The 25844-nt window shown below is 44.0% G+C and overlaps 1 protein-coding gene across 1 annotated transcript in view; it reads right to left on the reverse strand.

Moving 5' to 3' along the window:
• Nucleotides 1–25844, reverse strand: part of LOXHD1 (lipoxygenase homology domains 1) — a 154534-nt gene that overhangs the window by 84984 nt on the left and 43706 nt on the right. The window contains exons 7-15 of the mRNA XM_027720002.2: nt 25011–25159; nt 21603–21726; nt 19575–19825; nt 18276–18411; nt 14600–14760; nt 14219–14305; nt 11483–11618; nt 9498–9652; nt 6192–6352 (exon numbers count right to left, since the gene is read on the reverse strand). Of these exons, the coding sequence (XP_027575803.2) occupies nt 6192–6352; nt 9498–9652; nt 11483–11618; nt 14219–14305; nt 14600–14760; nt 18276–18411; nt 19575–19825; nt 21603–21726; nt 25011–25159 (1360 nt within the window). The remainder of the gene's footprint in view (nt 1–6191; nt 6353–9497; nt 9653–11482; nt 11619–14218; nt 14306–14599; nt 14761–18275; nt 18412–19574; nt 19826–21602; nt 21727–25010; nt 25160–25844) is intronic.

The raw sequence follows: 25844 nt of genomic DNA on the forward strand, positions 1-25844 counted from the left end.
TGCAGCCTCTCTGGGCAATCTGTGCCAGGGCCTCACCACCCTGACAGTAAAGAATTTCCTTCTTGATATCTGATCTAAACCTGCCCACCTTCAGCTCAAGGTCACTCTCCCCTTGTCCTTCTCCCCTTGTTCCCCCGTGAAAGTCCCCTCCCAAAATGGGGGGGAACACATTGCTAATCTGGTAACCTTCACAGCTGCTCCTTCAGCCTCAGGGATAAAGGATTCCCAGCCCCAACCCCATAATGTCCATACAGCCACCCTTGTATGACAACAGCAAGGGCCCTGGCAGAGGTTTCTGACTTTCCACTTCAAACCCAGACTGCTGCAGGACTCAGGATATTCCTGTAAGCATCTGTCTAGGGTCAGGTTTCCCACAGTGGTGCCGCCACAGCAGGAGCAGTTCCCAGAGTGCCCATTGTTCCCAGGTATGCATCTATCTGCAGCAGCATCTTTTGCAGCTAAAAATACTGCTTAAAACCAGCAGGGGCGAGAAAAGGACAAGTGAGCAATCTCTGCCGGGTCATGCAGGGTATTTAAATGGCTATAATAATTCCCAGGACTAGAAAGAGGAAAAACAAACCCCTAGAAACTTCCTTTTTAAAGGCGCCCACACAGTTGCCACCGTGACATATACATTGTCCTTGGCTGACCTGGATGCCAAAAAAGGAGAGGAGCTTACTTTCCATTTAATTTTCCATCTTTGATTTTGATGGTGAGTCAGCACGTATGGAAACCAGAAAATGACCCTCATAACAAGGATTTGAGGACATGAACAAATGCCCACTGAGAGCTGGATCAAACCTACGGCACCTTGCTGGTAACAAGCCAGCAAAGCTTACAGTCATGACCAGTTGAACAAAGAAGGAACCAGATATTTTGGAAGACCAAAATGACTCCATTTTATCCATCTGAAGAAATATTATATTTTCAGTCTCGTCCTCTCTCTTCCCACCCAGAGGGAAACAAAAAGCACAAAGAAACCATGTCAAAAAACAGCACCAGGAAAGAAAACCAAACGTGAGCTACAGCCAGCCAGCCCCAGAAGCACGACCAGCAAATGTTCTCATGCAAAAGAGGTGCGCAGAACTCCCAGCACGCAGACACACGTCTCCAGCCCCAGCTCCCCTCTGAGCTTCGGGAGGTTGTCGGGTATGCAGCCTACCCTGTATTCTTCCCTTTCACTCTGCAAAGCAGGTGGTCTTGTGCAGATGGGCTTGGAAAGGCCTAAAAGCTAAGGTGGTCAGCGTGAAGGTGACGAACACATGAACATGTGATGATCACACAAACACCATCAGATGAGGGCATCAGATGTGATGGTGTGCCTCAGGAGAGGCTGAGAGGTATAGTGGGATAGGGGAGCAGGAAAATCTGTGGGGAGTACATGAAATTGTCATCAAGAATTGAGCGAGGGTAGAGTGCAAGGGGAGCATGCTAAGATATCACCTTGTCTTAAGAAAGGAAGCCTTTACTGATGTTTTAGGGTTGGGGGATTTTTATTTTACCTGTGCGAACTGGTCCTTTATACCTTTGTATCATGTAGTTCTTTGATGCTGGCTCTGGATTCACATCCTTGGACAGGTATCCAATGGCATCATCCCAAAAGTCAAGATGCTTCTGTGTACATGGATGTTAACTGGGAGGACCCACAAAACTCGAGCCTGAACTCCACCACCCCAGGGCCACTGAATTCAGCACGTTCTTCAGGAAGGCAGAAGCTCACAAGGTAGGCACACTTCTGCTCACCTGCTGCTGGTTTTTGTGTCCTGCAAGCTGCTGTTTCTGTTGCCAGTGGACATGCTGCTGTTTTCTGTCACCTTCACCATTGCTGGTGTTTTAGGGATACCTGGGATGTATCCAGGTGAAGTGCTTTTGCACCAAGGTGGCAGGATAAAAATATATCCCACAAGAAACAGATCTCTGTGTGCAGAACAGCAAGTGATATCTGCTTCTGCAGTGAGGACAGGTGACAAAAAAGAATCAGAAAAGGAGGACACACTCCTAGATAAAGAAATTCCCATTCTACCAATGTTGGTAGATACTGATGGCAAGAGAAGGAGCATGTTTTGGACAGAGGAGGAAGAGAGAGGTTTATCAGCAGAAGTGGCTAAAGGCTCCTTACATTGTTTCAGCCAAGAGAACAGGCAGGAATGGCAGAACTATTTTCTCGAGGAGATTACTCTAGTGACAGAGGAAATATCTGGATGAGCAATGCCACTGCATTCCCTCCCTTCAGAACACATGGAGCAATATCCTTAATTTTACCTCAATGTAATTCCAATAGCGTGTCACTGAGAAGCAAATTGCAACCAGGGGTTTATAGCCTTACAGAGAATGCAAATGGATTGACAAATTATAAACACATCAGGCTGCAGAAAATAGAATTTTTCAGTACAGTGCCATCATATTCCTAGTACAAAAGACCTGTCAAAATCTTTTGTTTTATCAGAGCTTCTAGATTATATCACTGAATGTAATTCACATGCCACTGTGGGTTTTGCAAGGGTGTAGTTGTGTCCTGTGTCACATACTTGGTTTTAAAGAGATATTTTATGACCAAAAACTCAAAGAGGACGCAAATATAGCATGAAAGCCACTTCTAGAGGATCAGAGAGTGAGGGGAGCACTGTAAAAAATAAGGTATGACATCATGAACATTTGAAATCCAGCCTGCATGCAGTTAGAATGACTAGCACATCCATTAGATTCAGAGATACATATGTATTTATGTGTGTCTTTAAATATAACCTATATACAGAAATGTGTAGAATAGATAGACATTTCACATTATTTTTAGGTAAGAAAAGGAGGTTTCTCTGGTTAGTTTACATGATGAACATTTTTGGCATTTGATCGAGTAAATGCTCTTTCACAGGAGTCTCCTAGTGCATCATCCCATTCATGGTCTGTCTGTTGTTCTTCAGAGAATTAATGATGTTCCCTTATGCTTGTGCTGGATAAAAATTAGGACGGTGAGGGCCATATGCTTAGAAAAAAATTAATGACGTATCACTGAAGATTTCAGTGGAGCTGTAATGATTTATAGTGTGTAAAATTCTATCCTGTCACGAACTCACGACTTTGCCTGATCGAAAATTCATTTCTGTCTGGGATATAAATACTATAAAAAATAGGCATTTAGAGAACATCCGCTAGTCCATTCCTGGACTTCCAGAGCACTTTGAGGAGAAAATGAAACCTGAAGAACTCAGTTCTGATCTTCAAAAAAGTTTGGCTCCCCTTCTGGGGTGAAAGGTTTGCTCCTTAATTTTGAACTTTCTAATGGAATTCATCGTCACAGTGCCTAAACCCCATCCGGTATTATAAAGTTCAGGGATGCCACTGAAAGATTCAGTGCTCAGTACCTAAAAGCACTGATATTATAATGCTACGTGATTGTAAGGGGGAAATAGTACTGCAGTGCATCCAAGTGATGTACTAGTAATTCTGCAAATCACACTTGGAGAAGACACTTGCATTTACTTCTTGCAAGCACAGATCAAATGACCACTTTAAAAATCACTGACTCTAAGCTAACTGTTTAGAGAGTTGAAAGCACAGGCCTGGGAGTCATTATTCCTTGATGCTCTACCTGAATCTGACACAAACTCACAATTAATCCACTTAGCTTCTCTTTATCTCTGCTGGTTCCCTTGTACAACAAAGGTAGTTCTTCTCATAGAGCTCTTGTGATTACTAGGTAATAGATGATCCTACAGAGTCATAAAAAAAAGCTTTCAGATTAAAAGGCAAAACACAGTCGTGTATATGAATATGTAAATAACAAGAACAGAGACCTCAGAGAGCTCTGTGCAATGAAGATCTATGAGGGTATCTTAAAGACATCAGCTGCAGTGGAAGCTGGTTAGCCAGCTCTTTGCTGGAGCATCTGCTCCCCGCATGGTTCTGCAGCCTAGTTTGTACAGAGGTAAGAAGTCTGTGAAGCTTTCTGCACAGGTGAGATATGTTTCTGCTAGGAGGCATTTTGTCCTTCAGCTGTCTCACAGAAGCAGCTAAATGGCAGAAGGTCAGTAGAGCAGCTTTCAGTAAGAACTTAGCAGCAAAATGGGTTTTCTCCAGACTATGGAACTGTGCTGTGTAGAAGAGTGGAAGTTAGTCAGGTCTTGGAGATAAAGGCAGTGAGGACAACATGTCTACTGGCCAAGCAGAATGTTCCCTGGTGTCCCTTGGATGGAGTCTCTAACTAACCTCACTTGCATTGCCTCTTCTTGGTCAAGTCTTCTTCAATATCTTGGCTCTGAAGAGGCAGGTGAAGCAGGACTTTCTGAGCTCCCACCAAAGCAGCAAGTACATAAGCTGTCCCTGGCCTACAGGACTGGAGAGGAACATCCAAACACTGCAGGTCATGGAAATGTTTGTCCCTCACATGGAGGATGCAGTGGGTGAGCACCTTCGCCCTCAGATGTCTCCAGACTCCATGACGACACCCGTACTCTGCGATGATGCCTCAGTCTCCCGAGAGACACGGGCATCAAAGATAATGAGAGGGAGCAGCTGTCCCTGTGCTTGATGGTGATCAGTCATGTGACCTTCTCAATCTGAGAGGAAGAGATAATGCTGGCACAAGGACAGCAAATAGAGCCACACAACAACGCTGATACCGCTTGGGAGAAGAGACATTTAGAAAGATAAGAAGAGTGGAATTCCACCTCTGGCAACCTGAAGCCTTAATTCACCCCATGAATATTTTGGGGATAAGCCCTTGGGTTTTCTTTCTCCTTCCTTTTTCAGTCCCTGGCCTGAGGGGGAATGCCCTCTGGATTCTGATGTTCCTGATCCGCAGGTGTGAAGCTAAAGGGAATGGGGTCATCTCTCCAAGCTGAGGGAAGACACCCAGTTAAACAGTCATGTAAGGAGACAGCTCAAAAGGAAGTATTTAAAATAAGCCAGATGCACGGTGCAGTTAGACACAGAAATATCTCTGAGGAGTCTGAGCAAAACAGCTCTTCACGTGGACACTTCATGTCCAAGGAAAAACCTGTCTAGCCTGCTCGCTTTAACTCAGTAAAACATATGGCCGTTAAATATGGATCAAAAGGCAGAAATGACTACGTGGTGGTTTGTTCTTTGAGAAGGGAGAAACTGGTTTGCTTTTCACAACCAAGATGACATTGCATCTGCTGCTCCGTGCTGTCTCCCCAGTGAGTTTGCTCTCTGAAGTGACGTGGCTTTAGCAATGCAGAGAGGCTGGGGCTGGCTCCTGTTTTGTGTTTGGCTGACTCCCCTCATCATAGTGGAATTCTTCCAAGACCAGAGACAAGTAACCAGATTAGAGACTTTATCTTTGTTTGCAGTTTAAAAATAATTGTGTTTGAGTTTTACAATTCCATTGGTCCCCAGGAGATGAACTTTTAGAACAGATGCTTAGTGTTGTGAAATGGAGCTCAGTGAAGGTTCATCCTACAGGGTGGACACCCAGGAGGGTAAGCATGACTTTACAGGACCCTGAACTACTCTGAAGTTAATCTCTCGTGTTTTCAATCTAGTTCTCTCTAGTTTGTGCTGCAATGTTGAAGCAGAGCCTAGTTAGTGCCAGAATAGATTGTGCATCTTGCTCCCCACAAGTAGCCTCAGTACAACTCATTTCTTTTGGCCACTTGATTGTCTAGGGAAGAGAAGAATACATTTATAACCTACCCATAGAGGTAAGTTACAGCCCTCTGCTGTACCACTATCTCTGCATTCCCCCTCATGCAAGGAGCTCTTGAGATGGCAGGATAAAAATTTTGCATTCTCTTAACACAAAAATAGCATCCCATTGCTCCTGGAAAGATGGGATGTGCATGTGAGGGACCAGAACCTCGTTCCACACATGCAATAACACCAGCAGATTGCAGAGTGTGTTTCTGCAGCAGGCAAGTGCAGTGACACTGGATGTGGTACTGGAAGGTTGTGTTTTTATCTTTTGTAAATTCTCTGCATTGCTGAGCTAATTGCTGAGAAGTTCATAATTCAGATTGCTGTTCATTTGGTAAGGGGAGTTAGCTGTATCTTAAACCTCCCAAGCCACACTCTTTGCTTTCAGGCTTAGCAAAAATAAATGAACTAATGAATAAATAAAAAGGATGAAGCTGTGCTCAGAAAATTCCAGTCATGGACCAACAACTAGGCTCTTCAAAGTCTGGCAAATGCATAGACAGAGGCATAATTTGCAAGCATTGTTTTTCCAGTACCTGTAGCAGGGGAATTCCACAGCCTCACTTTCTGGCTGTCCTTCTTCCCTCACTATCACTTTGGCAAGGTACCAGCCACTGCTTCCTCCTTTGCCATCATGCCCTATCCTCACCCTCCTCACCTGCTTCAGCGTTACTGCTTCGACGAAGAATTCATCAGCCTTTGAGAAGGAGAACAAAAAAGGTAAGGTAATATTTCTCCCTAAAAGCAAACCAACAACCCAAATTTATTATTGCAATCAAACCAACATCATCAGCATGCTGCAAGATAATTCTTCACAGGATGAAGGAGAAAGCACGAATTTACCGAAGAATGAAACCTCGAATATTTGTCCTAGATGTATAACATTAGGTTTGTAAATATATGATCTGCCAGCATTTTAAATCTCCCATGTCATTGCATGCCCTCCACAACTGTAAAAAAGAGAAGTAATTTGGTTATTAAGAAGTTCATAGAGAGAGGCAGGAAATCCAAGTTCAAACTCCTGCTCAGAAATGAGCTTTGTGGAAAATCCAAAGCAGGTCACTTCAGACCAAATCTACAGAGTGAGAGGTACAGTTCAAAGACATTACTCTGTGTTAAATTCAAATGACATGGACTACTGAGCACAATTTACCCCATTTTAATTTCCTGGCATGCCAGTATGGGCAGGGCTGCACAGGGGTATCTCCAGCTGCTCCATGTGTTGTGTTGAGAGGTAAATACCCTTAATACCCCATGAGAGACATGGATTTTATCTCTTTTTTTTTTTTCCTTCCCTGGAAAAGGTCTCAAAGCACCAACCTAGAGACTACCCCAGGTGATGGCCCTTCAAGACCAGGGCTCTGTTACCCAAGAGTGTACTGGGACCAGCAGTTCTCAACAGCTGAAGGAAGAGAAATGTATTAAAAGAGCGAGTTACTCCTGTGAGAATCAGGCCAGACAAGTATCTGTGGCACATGTACAGACACACACACACATGGCACATGTATGGTAAATACTGGGTGTAAACACACAGCATATCTGCAGCATATGAGCCCAACAAAGAGAACTGACTGCTGTGGTTACCATCTGGCTGAGATGCCTTTCTAGGTAAGAGAAACCTAACCACTGTCATTCAGTTGTCCTTCATCTCCCAAAAGCACATATGGTGGTAGCATATATCCAGCTAGCTCCCAGAAAGCATGGTGGCAAGGCAGTATTTATGTAAATACTGAAATTCATTAAAACAATAGTAATTTTTTCATCATTCGGGACTCCAAACTGGCTCTTAAAATAAAGACAACTAAACATATTGCCACTGTCTGAAGTGTTAATGATGGGCTCACATATGTCAATGTTACTTACATACTCAGAACTGCTGAATTGGGGATTTAAGGTATCAAAACCTCACTGAGTCAGTCAAAGCCAATGTAGTTTAATTCATTAGGCCTGATGCTCACCTTACTTATTAATGGCTGATATAAATTAATGAGTAAGTAACTAACTGGAACCAAACAGGGCAAACACCTAATTTAGAGGCATCTTTAAATCTTACTTTCTACACAGGCTGTTAGTTTACATCTGCAGGCAAACTTTTTAAGTTAAATTGGTAATCAAGGTACTGTTGGTTTAAGTGGCTGTAGATTAGAGATCGCACTGACTAAGCTGCATTTCTTTTTAACAGGGTATCTGAGTTAATCAGTGCAGATATACTCATTCAGTCTCTTGAATATATGAGCCCTAAGTCTGTCAGGATCAATTCTTCCAATTCATTCATCAGCTTTCAGCTCCTCATGCCAGGACAGCAGTTTTCCATTAGCAGTTTCCAGTTTGGTTACATCATTTGCATACTATTAATCACATGAGTTGATTGCCAAAATTATGTTTCCCTTTTTATCCTCCTTCTTGTAAGTTAGCCTATAACTCATTTTTGGGAGTATCCCATAAAATAGCCTTCATCTGTGTTTAACATAGTTGTATTCTCTGTGAACCAAGCATCTTTCTTTGGAACTGCACTGAAACAGTCTTCAAACCACCATCAAAACATATCTAATTTTGCTACCATTTTGACTTAACTAGGCTTCACCAAATGACAAAATACCACACTTCATAGCTTGGACCTACATTTTAAAACTAAAATATCTACAGTTTAAATGCATAGGCAAAAAATAAGATGTTTGAAATGTACATGTGTGCAAACCTATCATTTAACAGCAGAATGGACCCTCACACTTTGTGATTGCCACATTTCCACATACAGACCTTACAAGCAAAAGAAATACTGGAGGAAAGTTGTTTCAAAGTCTAAAAAAATTCAGTGATTTCAGTGAAGAATTTGAAATTCTGGACAGCCAAAGGCAAATTCAATGTGCTAATGCATATTTCAGAAGCCTAAATTCAACGGTCTATTTTGAAAACATGACTTCCTTTTATCTTCATTTTCCCTCCACTCTGAACCTTCAATCAAGTAATGACAGAAGACATGGGAAATCTGCAGAGTTCTGTGATCAGATTCTCAAAATCTCTTTCTGGAGATATTGATTACATTTTACTAGTCTAAGTTGGACCCTAGAGATCCAAAATTGGATACATATTAAGTAGGTTGACCCCATAGATCAGATCAGCACACTATATGCTTGCTGATACTGCCAATGCTGCAAAGGCTTTAACTACAATTTGACTTCTTCATTATCTCCAGCTTTTCAGGGAATAAGCTTTGTCTTCACTTCAGGCCATTTCCACCCCCTTCTATTCAGGACACAGACATACAAAAATATATTGAAAACCTCTTTGAAACTAAGACACAAAAATTGAGTGCAGGATGGTTGAGGGAGACTGGAGGAAATATAAAGGAAACATGTTAATCTTTCGGTTCTGAATTTCACATCAAATAAGATGCTTTTTCTTCCTTTGCCCCAGGAGCCAAATTTTTCTGTATTGATGGAGGAGGAAAGGCTCCCCTTTTATTCTTGGAAAATTTCCTGAAAGCCTACTCCAATCTGGAGATGCAATTTCAGCAGTCAGCACTTATCTGGGGAGCAAACCAAGAGACTCTTTTATGAACATACAGACATCAAGCAAGGGCACACTGTCCCTGACCTAAGCCTCCCTCCAGCTGCAACCTGTTGTACGATGATGTGTCCACATGATTTATTTCTCCCCTGCCGCCCTAGCCCGAGCTGGCAAAGAAATCAGCTGAGTTTACAAACACACCGCCTCAAAGAAAGAGAAGGAATAAGAAAAAAAAAAAAAAAAAAAAAAAAAGAAAAAGGTAAACCGAATGAAATTTACAAAACCATCACACGCTTTAAAACCCGCCTCAAGGTGCTGCCGTGCGAACTTACGTTGCCTTTTTCAAATTTATTGACGGTGTTGATGCAGTTGTAGAGGACGCGCTCGCCCGTGTCCCCCTGGTCGCCGATGAGGCAGACGAAGACGTTGGCATCTGTGCCACTCCCGCTGACGGTCCCCGTGCAGACTGTCACACGGTATTTTATCACTGGGGGAGACATAAATTAATAAAACAATTTCAGCCACGCGATTAATTGCCGTTGAAATTTACTGCGTCTTTCGGCAGGCCCGTAATTAACTTTAAGTGTCCGTGCTCCCAGCTGGTACTTGTGTTGATGTATTGGCTTTTTACACTTCCTGGTTATCGCCAGGGGAAGAAAACAAGCCAAAATAGGAAGACACGAAACGGTAAGAGGACCCATAAAAGCCCACCAAAGAAGGACATAAAGATGTTGACCACTCCAAGTAAAGCCTCATGAGTTGGAGTGCACAGCCTTGTTGAGGTCCCAGTCCTGCTACCTCCCCTCCTGCCTTCCCAAAACAGTCCTGGTGATGGGGGACCTGGTAAAGTGTTTGGGGAAAACAACATTTTCAGCTTCCAGGGGCATGGCAGGAAGACAGAAAGAGTTAAAAAGGGACAAGTGCTCACAGATCTGAGGAATGGGCTTTTCATGTTGGATTTATGGAGCAAGACAAGCCCAGTTGGCCCCATCCCCTTGAGATCCTTATAATCCTAGAATCATAAAATCATAAAACCATTGAGGCTGGGAAAAGCCTCCAAGATCATGCAAGACTCCAAACTTTATGCAGGAGTTTGGACGGTGTCCTTGCCACCTTTGAGATCTTTATTTAGGATTTTTCTGGGTGGATTTTGAGCTGCCACCTTCCTCCCCCAACCCTGCCCTCACCTCCGCCCTCCCATCCCATTGGGTGAAGGATTTCCAGGAAGAAATATCACAAGGAAGAACCAGCCCATAGACCAACGTTTGAGAGAGGGATTTTCTTCTCTGGCACAGGGAAGGGACAAGAAGTGTTGCTCCCACCCTCCCTCCAAAACCCACCTGCAAGCCCAACACGCAGGTGCTGCACCTCGACTCTGTTCAGCACAACTGCTCCTCACAGGGAAGTGCCTGTGTGAGGACCCAAGCTGCCCTCTCCACAGTTGATTAAAAATACATTTCAAAACCAGGTTTATTTACATTTTAATAACATCTGCAATTACAAGTACTCTTCCTCTCCTGAGGAACTGCTCTGCTGCATGCAGATCACCGAAAGCAGAAATTTCAGAAAACAGGGGACTTGTGGTCTACAGAGTGTGGGTGGAAATATGAAAAATCCCACTGGCCACCTTGAGATATTCAGCCCTTGAGATATTCTGCCCTCCTAAACTCTCCCCCTAAATACATTTAGTTCTTGTGACACAAGGTCAAGGTAGAAGTGGCCGCTTCAGGAAGCCAGTGCAAAGTTCTGCAGCTTTCCTTAATTAAATCTCCAGATCAATTAAATGAATAAATAGCTTGGATTGCTTATACATACTGAAAGATGCATTTGCTTTTGCACTACTGTTCTGTGCGACTTCCTATATATTTATTTATACATACAGCTGCATAAATTTGCATATAACTAAATAAAACTTTAAACACGATTGTTAAATTGTAGATTGCATTTCAGCTAAGCTTGCTTTCCATGAACATCCCTCAGACCTTGCATTTCACATTTTAAGGGAGACTGGAAAAAAACCCACCAGTTTTAAAAAAACTCAGCTAACTCTGGAAGCAATTGTGCTGGGGCCAGATCTCTCCCATTTCCCATCACAGAGAAATTTGCTAAAAAAAAAAAAAAAAAGGAGCAAAAAAACCCTGGGATTTCTGAGGCTTCATGCAGCTAATGATGCACACAGAAAATACTGCAGAGAGAAAGTGCCAGAAAGAGAAGTTAATTGAATTGCATCGGTCTGCCTGTGCATCTCTCACACAAAGAGGGTTTCTTTCTATTCAGGTCCTAAGCAAGAGCCCTGCACAGAGCCCGTGGCTCTCACCTGGCATGACTTCAGACACCAGAGATCCCTCCGCAGGGAGCTCCCTCACGATCTCGTTGTCATCTTCATTTATATCGAGCCAGCGGCCACAGTTGAACGAATACTTTTCTTTTGTCAGCGTTTTCAGCAGAGTTACCTTCATTAAACCAAAACACTGCATGAGTTCAGAGGCTTAAAGACAAAGAAGCAATAAGCTCCTGACAGGCTTTTGCCAGGGAGGCAAGAGCAGGTAGCAGCAGAGAAACAAAACACATTAATAATGAGGCTGTAATTCCGACTTGTGCACTGTAGTGATGCACAGAGCAAAGTCATAGCTGATGGCTTTTCATTCCTCCTCTCTCCCATCACTCCACGGTGTTGTGAAAGTTTTGAAGGACTCTGTGGCACTTAAAACTTCTCATCACAAGACACTGTATAGACCCACGGAGCAAATCGTGGGTGGGGCTTGTGCTGCTGGTTCTCACTGCTCAGAATCAGTGCATGAGAAAACACCCCAAAAATGGCAGCAAGCTTGGCCAAAGATCTGAAGTAGCTTCCAAAGGAGTAATGAGCAAATAAGATAGTGGTCTGCAGTTGTCTGGTGAAGGAAGGGTACAATGAAGGTCTATAAAATCACAGGTGACATGAAGAAGGCAAAGAGGGGTCAACTGTTCATTATTCCGCCACAAGAAATACAGGGCACCAAATGATGCTCGTGGAACAAAGTTGTAAGCAAACAAAAGGGTACAACCAGCCTGTGAAGTCCTTGCCAAAAGCTATTATGATTGCTAAAAGTTTAACTGCTCAAGGGGAGGCTGGAAACTTTGAACAATTGGCTGGAAGAAAAATCTATTAAATGCTTTGTATTTGGTAGATCTGTTCAGGAAGTAAGAGTCCAATTAAATAGTCAAAAACTGGAAGAACGTTAGGAGGAAGTATCTTAAGTGCTTGTCCTTTTCTTTCACTTCTCTAGATGAACTAGATGGACTTTTGGCCTGACCAGTGTGGCTGCTTTATGTTCTTGTCATAGAAAATAAAAGCCTGAACTGACACGAAGCATGAAACGTGTGAGGACTGGATCATTTAAGGCTTCATCTAAGTTCCTAGAGAATAAAATGGATGTACAAGTGGTGTGATTCATGTGCCATGAGGCTGATGCATCCAGAAAACATCAGACTGGTTGTACATGGACAGGTTGATTTCATGGAGTCAGAGAATCATAGAATCATTTAGGTCGAAAAAGACATGCAATATCCTTGAGTCCAACCATAAGATCATTAATGCATTTCATGCATCTTAACCACGTTTGCTTAGACAGTTTGGCCAAAAATGAATCCTAGACACACTGCCAGATCCTTCTCGTCCTTCCTGAACACAGTTTTTGTGCAGGAAAATAGGATACCACAGGGAAATACATAACTATACAAGCATTCTTGTTCATCATTTGATGAGCAAGAAACAACACAGATGATTGCAGTTGCCCAAAGTCTTCTTTCTGATAAAGACCACAGTCAGACACCTTCCCCCACCATATGCTGACAACAGCAGTATTCGTTGCCCTCTTCCCACTGGAAGTGGGTGTTGGCTGCGGATGCTTTTGCAACTCCATGACAATGCAGGAGAACAGGATCTGTCAAACCGCATTAGAGGCACGTGAGAAAAACCTCCAAGCGCTGAATTGTGGTTTATCAACACAGTTGTTTACAGATGCAGAGCTAAGCGTGTGTTTTCTTAAGCGCAGGGAATGCCTTTCAAGCTGCTCAGGAGGAGTATGGGTGAAACTTAGAGCTGAACTCGCTGCCTAGACAACCCAGGGGAAGGTTGATAGCACGGTAATCAATGCTGGCAGAGCAAAAGACATATGCCTGAGGTTCAAGCAGATCATCCTTTTAATTTCCCAAACAGCTCAGTGCTGCTCTCCTCTGCACAGTCTCCGTGGCCTCCTCCAGTCTGCAGGTGATCACCTCCTGTCAGCATTTCGGGGCAGGTGATTCTCCACTGTGCAGCAGTTCTCTGCTATAATCAGTTTTTTGTTATGGACAGTCTAAACAGGCCATAGAAGGAGTGGGTTTGCGTCTCTGTACAGTAATGATGTCTGAGAGTAGGAAGAGCAAGGAAAAACACCCTGGTAGCAGTGAGATGGGACTACAGTGGTCTGACACTGGAAGGATTGGAAAATGTGGTTTTCACCACCAATCTGGGCTGTTGGGAGCTGCCTCTTCCCATTACTCTGATTTCCTATACACAGAATCTTTTAGGTCAGAAAAGCCCTCCAAGGTAATTAAGTCCAACCATTCTCCCAGCACTGCCAAGACCACCACTAACCCATGTCCCCCAAGTGCCACATTGACACAGCTTGTAAATCCCTCCAGGGATGGGGACTCCACCACTGCCCTGGGCAGCTGTGCTAGGTCTGGACAACCCTTTCCATGAAGAAATCTTTCCTAATATCCAATCTAAACCTTCCCTGGTGCAACTTGAGGCTGTTTCCTCTTTTCCTGTCACTAGTTACCTGGGAGAAGAGATCAAATCTCACTGGGCTAAGACCTCCTTTCAGGGAGTTGTAGAGTGAGAAGTTTCCCTCTAAGCCTCCTTTTCTCCAGGCTTCCACTCCTCAGCCTGACAGGGAGGCACCTCTGACCACTGCAGCACATCAAACTCTACTGGCAGCTGGGGAGCAGTGACCCAGGACTGGCTCTGCAGACCTCTCTGACCAGTCTGGCTTTTCAGATCTATCTTCCCTTGCTGTCCCCTCACCTTATTCAGATGCCAGCCAGCGAAAGGATTTCTTTTCTCATGCCATATCCGAAGCTTATAAAATGTGCCCAGATCAGGGAGCTCAATCTATAGAGGGGAAAAAAAGTGCATTATCCATTACTGTATGTCAGCAAAAGATGCACACAAACGACAACTCCGAACATCTTTTCAGAGCTAAATCAGAGAGGAGTCAATAACTAAGCCTAATCCCTGTTTGTAGAAGACAAGCCATGTCATTTGCATCACCACCAAACTTCACCTCCAATACAGTAGGATTTACCAAGGTAAAGATCTCATGCTGATGATTTTCCATGCAGGGTTGAAGCTAATGACCTGGAAAACAATGCCAAGCCAAATTTACCACTTGGACAAGATTCATACCATGAACTTGTCAGTCTGTCCAGTTTCAAAGTTGTCTGAATTGTTGTCCAGCTTCATCTCATCTGACTTCCCCTTGTCTCCATAAATCTGGAAGAAGATGGTGGCATCTGTCCCTGCATTCTTAATGTCACTTGTCCAGATCCACAGAGACCAGGGGTTCTCTAGAAAGAAAGGTTTGAGGTATTTGTTTTTAAAAGTAAGTTTTAAGGGTAACCTGGTAAAAAACCATAATTCTCATTATTTCCTCTGATAGGTAGAGAGGGCAGGATGATATGAAAGAAGACCAAGACATTTCCTCTTTTTCTGCACAAACATAATCAGCTGTTATATGACTTAAAGGAATGAGATTGGCTGGAAATACAATTCTGTGATTTCATTTAAAAGAAAATTAGGAAAAAACAAAAATCACCACTTGTCAGGTAACCTATATTCTTCTGTTATACATTAGTAACAGGGTAATGCAGGAATGTGCTCCATCCCTGTAATTTTAGTATACTTGTCAAACAATTCTAGCTTCACAAACCATAAAGCCAAGGAAATATTCAGCTTTCCTTTTGCCAAAGGGAAAGAGTCTCCAGTTACTTGAACACGGTGCAATGCAGCTCCAGGTAGCCCCTCAACTTCCTGGATCTATGTCTGGAACAAGGAGCAGTACTATATAGACATGGAATCACCTCATCCTGAGCTAATGAGCCTTCCTGAGACTGCACTAGCTACCCCAGACCCTGTTTGCAAAACAGGCTGGCTCAGAGGCCACTCAGCTATCCCTAGCGAGGCTGCACCATGGGGGGCAAACACACTCAAGAGCAATGCAAAGATATTTTCCAAAAGTTTTTAAATTACTTAAATGCCTAAATCCCACCCAGCTTCAGTCAGCACTTTTTTTTAATGCTACGTGACGCGCCAAAAGATTGTGGCCAAGCTGCAAATTTTTTATCTCTTAAGTCTTCTCTTTATTTTAACCATAAGACCAGCAAGTTTACATTGATTTTCATATGAGAGAGTGGTTGCATATATAGAGGTGACATTATTTCTTCTAAAGAGCCCCTCATCTGCATTCTTTATTGATGATAATGTGTGTCGCTTCTGCAGGCCTTGCAGCACCTGCAGGAGAGGGAACAGCCTTCTTTCCTCTCTCAGACATCAGCTGAATTATTAACAAATCTTAATGAGAGAATTCCTAACCCTTTCAGTACGCCTGAGCCCATACCAGCACGGCTTGACCTTCAGAGCCCAGAATGGAATATAAAAATATGATGACATGCATATAAATTAGATTTTTACCGATCTACTCAGTGTTTGACTGTAAAAAAAAAAAAGGGGGGGTAAGAGCTACTGAAAAAAAAATGAAGGGAAGAGGGAACTCTTAGAAAAAGTTTTGTCCCTGTTTTAATAATATACAAAATGTTCATGACCACTTCTTTCTGAAAAGCACCAGCAGGTTTTATATGAGCAGAAATGAAGCAAAGGCAGTTCTGTGGATAACATGTGATAGAGAAGCCTGGTCTCCCTGGGGAAAAGAGCAAGGGCAATTCAGACACCAGAGACTGCTCTCATCTCTCTGGTTTGGCCTCCCTGACCTCTTGCTGAAGGAAAAGAGGAGTGATGCCTGTGTGGAGGGGGAAATGGGACCTTGTACCAGGATTAAATGCAGATAGAAGGCTGTCAGGGAGAAACCACACAGGGAGAAACATGGGTGAGCTAGGGCAGCAGCTTCTGGAGGTGACCAGGCATTTCCCCAAATGCCCATCCTCCTCCTCCTATGGCTCATGGGGCACATTCCCCTGTTTTCTGTGCCTTCACATCAAGGCATCCAGGCAGTCAGGAAATTCTCAGAGCCAGAGCAAATACTCCCCAGGTCACAAACACCAGGGAGACCTAAACCTGACACAACAGTTTCCAGCATAACATTCAAGATGAGGAAGGGAGGGAGTGAAAAAAAAAAAAAAAAAAAAAAACCCTAAAAACCCCAACAGAATAAATACAAGCTACACACGGAGCTGCAATCTGCTGTGGGAGCAGCTTGCAGATGCTGTGCTGGGAGATGTTTCACCATGGATACCCCAAGTTAGGTTCAGCCCAGCTTTGATCAGCTCTACAGAAAGGGACAGTCCTGTATGCACAGGAAGATAGGCGAGATGACATAATAGGTCTTTTCTAACTCCAAGTCTTACGCTTCTATAATCTGGCAGCTAAAGGTCACAGATTTCTCAAGGCTAATGCTCCCTGTCTATCTCCTGCACTGCAGTGGCAGGGGAATTAGCCTGTCAATAACAATCAGAGCTGATAATAGAGGGTTAAAGGTTGCAGATGCTTTAGCTAAATGGACCGAGTCGGAGGCGCAGTGTGGTTATAACACTGACTAACATTTAGATAAAGCTTATTTAAATGAACTGCTGTTTAAGCAGGAGCCCACCCGAAGCACGCGGATTAAGCTGTGTCCATTATCCTAATTAAAAGATTCTGTTTACACACACAGGCACTGGCGCAGGCGAGACGGGCAACTGATGTGTTTTTCTTGGTGCAAAACCAGCCAGCGAAGCGAGGCCGGTGCTGGAGCCCGTGTGGATGGACGAGCATGATGAACATGCCCGTGCACTGCTCGGCAAGGCACAGAGCAGCTCCTCCCTGCAAACGTGTGCCATTGCCTCCCTCTAGAGAGAAGCCTTCAAATTCAGCACCCCTGTGCCTCGGGAGGCACATTTAGTAGCTGGACAGGACTTACGCTGGTTATTTTTCTAAGGTCAAGAATAAAAAAGAAGTTGAAGTTAGCAGGAAGAGTTTTGTTTTTCTTCCCATTTTTTTTTTTTTTCTCTCGGGGTTGTCTTCGTACTGTATTTAGGTTTTGTTTCCACCTCAAACAAGAAAACTTTGCTTCTGTAGTGATAGGAAATGTAGCCTGGCTTGTCTGCAAACATAAGATGGTGGCTGAGGAAACCTCAAGCACAGTGAACCTAGGAAGGCTGACAGGTCAAACCTCTTCCCCTAAGAAAATGAGAGTAATTCTTTAAAATATTGTAGAAGTTTCATTTTAAACTTCCCAAAGCAGGATGTTCAAAGCTGAAGCTCATGCCACAACATCAGAAGGATGTGTTGCTGCTGGAGAGAGTCCAGAGGAGGCCACGGAGATGCTCCAAGGGCTGGAGCCCCTCTGCTCTGGAGCCAGGCTGGGACAGCTCGGGGTGTTCACCTGCAGAAGAGAAGGCTCCAGGAGGAGACCTGAGAGCCCCTTCCAGTGCCTAAAGGGGCTCCAGGAGAGCTGGAGAGGGACTGGGGACAAAGAATGGAGGGACAGGACAAGGGGGAATGGCTTCCCACTGTCAGAGAGCAGGGTTAGATGGGATATTGGGAAGGAATTCCTGGCTGTGAGGGTGGTGAAACCTTGGCCCAGGTTGCCCAGAGAAGCTGTGGCTGCCCCTGGATCCCTGGAAGTGTCCCAGGCCAGACTGGGTGGGGCTTGGAGCAACCTGGGATAGTGGAAGGTGTCCCTGCCCATGGCAGGGTGTTGGAATGAGATGGTCTGTAAACATCCCTCCCAAGCCAAACCATCCTGTGACTCAATGACTCAGTTCACCTCTACCTGACTACAGGTCGTCCCATGTCACTCAGGTGACACTCATGTTGCTTGTGGGAGAGGGGGTGATGGTCACAGGAGGCCCTGGACGCTTTTACCTACTTTTCAGTCTCTTCTGGCGTAAAGAGACCATTTCATAGAGTTCCCGCTCTATAAGACCGTCTCCTTCATCTTCATCCAGCCATTTCCCACATGGGAAGGTTTGCTCAATACCAGTGAATGGGCAGTAAACCACCACCTGGGAAAAGAGATTGGGAAAATGGGGTTGAATATTCTGCTACTGGCAGCCCACCCCCCCCCCCCTCGATCCCAAAAATTTAAATAACAAAGCAGAGACAGAGCTGGAGATCTTGGTCCTGCTCTCAAAATCAGGTTTTCTGGACCAACGTGAACAGGACTGGTTGCACAGTTCCCAATTTGCAGTACAGTTACAACCCATCCGTCCTGTTATTCCCATTTTTGCAGCAGCACATCAAAAAGGGTCAACCAAGAAGAGGTGAAACACCAGGAGGGGAAGGGAACAGGAGCAGGCAGGGTGGCAGCAGGAGCCAGCCCTGCACCACACCAGTGCATGGCAGGGCTTTGCAGAACACACAAGATACCAAAAGCCTTCAAACACATTCTAAGCTGACTTTGCTTTCCAGGAAAACTGCATTTCCACATAGCTTCAGGATAGGTAGCTGCCCCCCTCCCTATCCTCCCATCACCTCCTGCTGGCCTTGCACATGATCTCACATCACATATTGCCCCACTACCTCCCAGCCACTTTTTGTTGATGGGTTGTTTTAGTTTTTTGGTTTGGGTTTTGTTTGTTTGTTTGTGTTTGGTTTTGTATTGTTTTGTTAGTTTCTGGGGTTTTTTGCTTGTTTGTTTGTTTGGGGTTTTTTTGGATTTTCTTTTTTTTTAAATAATTTCTGAGCTCCAGAGCAGCATCTAGAAACTTCACGGAAGTCTGAACGGAGGTGATAACTTTGAAACGCTCAGCACAATCCAAGGCTGCAATTCTGTCCGGCCCCTTGGGCGAACATCTGAAGGTGCTTTTGGAGCTGAGCAAACAATAATCTCTCTCTTTGTGACAGCAGAGGGGCAATCAACCCAATTAGCGAGTGATTGACTTATGCATCTAATGTGCCTTTGAGGCAATCAGCTACTCCCGTGCATGATGTATAGTATTGACTTGTTAAGTCGTGGATATTGCCATCCAAACAAAAGCAGGTTTATTTATTTATTTTTAAACTGCACTTGGTTGTTGGGGTCAGGGTGGGGTCAGGAGACAGTCTGACAGCAGCTGCCTACAGACAAAAAAACTTGGCAGTGTTGGCTTAGTGCTGGGACTCCGTGACTTCAGAGGTCTTCTCCAACCTAAATGATTCTTCGAGTTTATGATAATTTTAGTCTCACCTTCTCACAGAACCATCCAGAACTGACTCCACAATTATCATGCCCAATGCTGACCCTGCTGAGAGGGCTGAGAAGAGCAGCTATCTCCACGTTAAAGAGATCTGTCCTGGCACGCTCAAATTCTCCTCCTTCCAAGAAAATCTTCCCACTGTTCTTTAAGCCTTTGGAGCCGTGGAGGATTATGTGGATCTTGGAGTTTGTGCCAGCTCCTCTGATATCTCCTGTCACTACAGCCACGTTGTACACAATACCTGAAGGAATCAGGAGTTTAGTTAGGAAAAAAAGAAGGGAGGAAAGGAGTCTGAGAATTATGATTTTGATTGGATTTAGGTCGGACTCTATTGGTTTCCCTCTGATCTATTTTGACTTTTGACTTAGACATAGTGCAATGCTTCATTTGTTTTTGTCCCACACGTAACTATGAAAAATACACATCTATCTTCAGACTGTCCAAGAGAAACAGGCTTGGGGTGACAAAATCCCTATCATATGGCCCAATGGTTTTTTTATTCACCATGTGGTGATGATTAGGTGAAGAAAGGCGATAAAACTGAATTGGCAACTAAGTAGGTGGATTTTGAGAGATACCAAGCACTAAATGTGTCAGGGAGCGCTGAGAGGATGGAAAAGTGCTGATTTAAACAGTGGTGGCAAGATCTGCAGCATCACAAAAATCTGGAAGCTTCAAATCAGCAGTTTATAATGCTGCTGAAGCCACCAGGACCTCCACAGTCACTGTGAGAGCCCGAAGTTCTCAGCAAAGCAAGGTTTGGGAGAGATACTAACTCAGCTGGAAGAAAGAAAAATATTTCTGAAGGGAACCCAGTGTGCATAAAAGTGTCCTATTTGGTTTTCTGGGGTTTTTTTCCTAGCTCAAACTGTTGGTCTAAGAAAGAAAACACTTCTTCCTACAACCTTACCTCTCAGAAGGCTCATAGGCAAGTACACCTTAGACCTGTCTCATGGCACAAAGTAGACACGTAAAACACTCTAACAATGTCTTAGGGAGCATGTAAAAAGTAGTTGGGGCCCAAGACAAGTTCTTTGATTAAATCAGCCAGAAATTTCAATAGGGACTTCGGATGAAGTAGAAACATCAGAATTCACTCTTGTCTAAATTATCCTCCCTTTGAAATTTACATTAAAAACTCAACTCAAGCATGCTTTACTATTGGATGTATCTTCAACAAAACTCATGAGAGCAGGAAAAAAGAATGCACAGTCATGAATGGTAAAAAATAAAGGAAGCTTTTACCAAATGAATTACATTTCTGTTTTCTTTCCCATCTTCCCCTAATTTTTCTTAACAAGCATCCTGAAGTCAGGAATCTGCATCCAGACCACTTTCCTCATGCACATGCAGGGGGAATACAAGGACTGCAGATGCTGAAGACCATGCAAAGAAGTAAAGAACAGCTGTTACATGCATGGTCAAAGTGTTTGCCTTTATGCTAATAAATAAATAAATACAGGCAGAACACTATCCAAATAATCTTCTGCCTTGTGGTGAGTTCTTTTGTTGACTTTACATGCAAGTTTCTTTTAACAGAGACATAAATTTTGGTTGTCTTTGCTTTAACAATGCTGGATAATAAGAAAGACTGATTTAGGGATCAGCACTGCCTTTCTCATTTTGTAAAAGGATGCGTAGTTCCCCAGACAAGAACACGAAGTACAATATTCGCTACTGTGTGGCACACTGGTGACTGTGGAAATAGCAAACCACTCCCTAGAAACTGGTGAGAGACTTGCTGAAGTACAAGCTGGATCTTTCATCCTCTGCCCATAAGGCCCTTATCCAGGTGCCTCAGGTGATAAACCAGCTTGTAGGTCCTGCACAGGTTCACCAATGAGATAAAAAGGGGGGAAATAAAGTGGTAATTCAGGGACTCTTGTACAAAACATCCTGCTACGAGCAGATGGTTCACTGCAGATCTCCCTAAGCATAAGCATTCAGTCTTCTCAAGAAAACATGGCTAACAGCATTAACTTCCCATTTCCCACCACAGATTCAGCCTACAAATTTACCTGTGGCTTCGGTGCCCCCAACAAGAATGTCCCTCTGGATTTTTCCATCGTCTTCATCTAAAGCAAACCAGCGTCCAACCGGGAATTGGTACACACACTTATTGCCAATGTCCTCAATGATCACCTGAGAGAAAAAAGAAACAGCACTTTGGAAAATAAAAAAAAAAAAAAAAAGGAAAAAGCAAAGGTGTTACACGAGGGGTGGCAGAAGAGCAGAAGCTTAATGTACACACTCTGGCCTGGTATTTAACATACTCAATACTCGAGCAGATCCCTGTCCACTCCCTAATTAGTACTGATACAATTTCAGACAGTCAGTGAGTAAAAAACCAGCTTTTTCCTTTTGCATTTTTTATCCAGTGAACCCACTCTGCATCTCTCGTGGTGTACGAGACCAGATGTCTCTGCTATCAAGACCAGCTGGTTGGCCTGTCTTCCCTCTCTCCAGAGCATGTTTGCTGGCTACTCTTCTCCATCGGCTGAGCGACAGCTCTTTGTTCTGCCTTGGGAACAGGCTGTGTTCTTTCTCTCTGCTCTAGGGCCTTGTTATAAAATAACATCTAGGAATTCCAGGGCAAATCAAGACCATCAGATCAGCTCGTGTGACCTAGTAACATCACTTTATCCCGATCAGTTATTCCAGGGTGGAACCATTGCAAAGGCAGCCGCGATACCCTGCAGCAGGAACAGCTTCTAATTTGGAGGGATTTGGCTCTTTGGACCACCAATGAGGTGGAGCTGTGCAAACATTATGAAGTTCAACCAGGCCAAGTGCAAGATCCCGCACCTGGGTTGGGGCAATTCAAAGCGCAAACACAGGCTGGACAGAGAACAGATCAAGAGCAGCCCTGGGGAGAAGGTCCTGGAGGGGTTGGTGGGTGAGAGGATGGACATAACCCAACACAGAAACCCCCGTGCCCTGGGCTGATCCCACAGCGTGGGCAGCAGGGGAGGGGGGGATTCTGCCCCTCTGCCCCCTCAGGTGAGACTCCCCTGCAGAGCTGCCTCCAGCCCTGGGGAACAACAGCACAGGGACGTGGAGCTGCTGGAGAGAGTCCACAGGAGGCCGTGGAGATGCTCCAAGGGTTGAAGCCCCTCTGCTCTGGAGCCAGGCTGGGAGAGCTGGGGGGGTTCATCTGGAGAAGAGAAGCTCCAGGGAGACCTGAGAGCCCCTTCCAGTGCCTAAAGGGGCTACAGGAGAGCTGGAGAGGGATTTGGGATGAGGGTCTGAACTGATAGGACAAGGGGGAATGGCTTCCCACTGCCAGAGGGCAGGGTTAGATGGGATATTGGGAAGTAATTCCTGGCTGTGAGGGTGGTGAGGCCCTGGCACAGGTTGCCCAGAGAAGCTGTGGCTGCCCCATCCCTGGAAGTTGGACAGGGTTTGGAGCAACCTGGTCTGGCGGAAGGCATCCCTTGCCCATGGCAGGGGGTTGGAAATAGATTCTCTTGAAGGCCCCTGTCAAACCAAACCATAGGATTCGGTGATATTTTAATAAAACAAGCCAGGGAACAATCTTCCCCTTTAATACTAGATGGTAGTTTTTTGCACTTCCTCCTGAGGTGTTTCTTACCAATATCTTCTTCTGGGCTCCCGAAGCCTGCCACAGATAGAGTTACTGTAGTATCTTAAAACAGCAGAGAAGGGTACTGAAGACTTTTGGTAAGAAGAGAAGAAATCAAAATCTCTATTCCTCTGCATGGCTTATGCCTCAGAGGAGGAAAAAAAAAAATCGCTTTTGTGGATAGAAAGCCCTTGACACTTTTCTCAACAAACAGGGAGAATCTGAAATCTGTCTTTTTGGATAAATTTATGAAGCCATTCTCTGGAAAACAGAGCTTCCCCTCCTGTCACTCATCCCACCACCGTGCTGTTGCCTGTAGCATCACTGATTCTCGCTGTGCCTTCGTAGACATCAGCATCTGCCAGGGCTGGGGTTGTCAGGATGAGAGAGCAGTGCCGTGCTGGAGTGTTAGAGAATAAAACAGACGAGGTTCAGGAGAAATATCAACACTATGATTCCTCTCTACCAGCTGATCCTCTTTGGGTTCCTTCTAATGGGTTTATTCATAAATTTAGAGGCAGAAAACCATCTCTGAGGATAAGCCACACTGAAAACACAAGAAACTTGAGAACAGGTTCATTCAGGAGTGAGAACGCTAGAGCCTCCAAGTATTGGAGCAACTCACACAAAACCACCTACCAACAGTAGACAATAACTGAGATATTTTAGCTCAGTTCCCTGAACTTCCAGATGAATTTGCAAGCTAAAAGTTGCTTTCCACTTAACCACAAACATCTTGGAGGCTTGTGGCAGGGTTAACGTGTTGGCTGCAAGTCATCACTACTCCAGGCTTAGGAGTCACATCACCTGTGACGTTAGAATGAGGTTCTTTTTCTGTGCTTTTTTTCCCCTCACTGTGCTCTGTTACACTGAGCACAACTGCTCTGTTTTTCATTTCTGCATTTTTCATGGACAAACAACATCATAACTTTTCCTGCATTGTATGGTGACGGTGGAAAAGCATGTGCTAATATTTGCATTTGTAATCCATCAAACTACTCTCTTACCTAGGATTTACAAATCTGGGGTGAGTTCTTCTGTGGTTTAAAGCCAGCTATGTTAAATTACATTAAAAAAACATTAAAAGAAAATGAGACTAGAGGGAAGAGTCATAGATTTCTCCTTTTAAAATATTCCTTCAATCATTTCACTAAAAGCTGTAATACCTTCCTACCTTATAGCAGCAGATTAAAATGAGCAGGAAAGAGGAAGAAAGGGATCTTTGTGGCAGGTATATCTCTTTTGCTGTGCCAATGACAAATCACTTAAACTTGGCCAAGCTGTAAGTCTGCAAATTTCCAGTGTGAACAGACCCAACAGATATTTCTTAGACTCTGGTATCTTTATGGTCTTGGTAATGAGTTAAGTCAACAGAATGAGAGGGGGCTTGGAGGCCCTGGCTTGGAGAATTCATCCTCCTTGGTCAAACAAACTGCTGTGATTGAGACAGGACCTGTGCCAGTGTTTTACCACCTTCATTGTAAAAAAACCCACAAACTTATTCCTTATGTCTAATCCAGATCAGCCCTCTTTTAGTTTGAAACCAAACTGCTCAACTGGAATTCTAATTGTCCAATTTGAATTTGCTGCACCTGGTTGAGATGCACCATGCTGGCGCGCACCAGGCTGCTGCCAGCACTTCATCAGCCCTCTTTGCTCTGCAGAAAAAGCAAGTCCTGAAGAGGAAACTTCCGGAAAGGTGAAAACTTGATTTGTGACTCTCTCAGTAACTTGTATCACCAGCAATTATCCTTACATTTTCTTGGTACCAGACCCCTGAGAGGGTAAGTGGGATATTTTGACCCCTGGCACGCTTATATTGCATTTCTCACGAGTAACTAACCTTTGCAAGGAACCAGCCAGCAGAGCCTCCCTTGTTATTATGCCCTATATTAATCTTTCTTAATTTTCCCAGATTTGGAGCATCAAGTGTGAACTTGTCCTCTGCTCCTTTTTCAAAGTTGTCTTTGTCATTGTCCAGTCTCCTCACACCTGAGGGGGAAAAAAAGATAAAAAATAAAATGAGATTAAACAAACAAATAAACAATAATAAATAATAACTCCAAGGAGGAAAGGGTTACTGGCACATGTGTGTTTGTAAGTAAAGGAATATTTAGGAATGTCATCACTGGCTGAATCAAATATTCCCCAGGTATCAGCTCTCTGCAACCAGGATTCAAGGTAAAGGCAGGGGACTTTATATTCTAATAAAAAGGGTACCTTTTCTCGAGCACACAAAAGACCAGGATTTCCATTCTAATGTCACAGTTACTTACAGCTCTCAGAGCTTTCAGAAATATATATCCAGATGGCTCTTAAATCTTTTCTTTTTTCCTTTTTTTTTTTTAATATCACCACATTTCCCTTTTATTTTTAATGTCTTTGAAAATCTCCAAACTGTTCAAAAAAAAGGCTTTGGTCACAAGCTGCAGATTTTGACATTTCAGGACACGGAATTCTTTGCTGCATCCGACAGGAAGGATTTATTTTCAAATTAGGACCCAGCCAGGGCTGTTGGCTTTTTCCTGATCTCACAGGAGTCTGTCTTTATGAAAAGTATTAAAGCTCTGACTGTGGTTGCAGCCAACGTTGCTCCTGCGTGAGCGATGCTGTGAGTTGGATTGAACTCACCCAAAGCACCAGTGTAGGGAAAAGTGTCAGTGGGCAAGGGTGTTAT

The sequence above is a fragment of the Pipra filicauda genome, unplaced genomic scaffold (genome assembly GCF_003945595.2).
Source record: "Pipra filicauda isolate LSUMZ 115617 unplaced genomic scaffold, ASM394559v2 scaffold215_size1667880_pilon, whole genome shotgun sequence".
NCBI lineage: Eukaryota > Metazoa > Chordata > Aves > Passeriformes > Pipridae > Pipra > Pipra filicauda.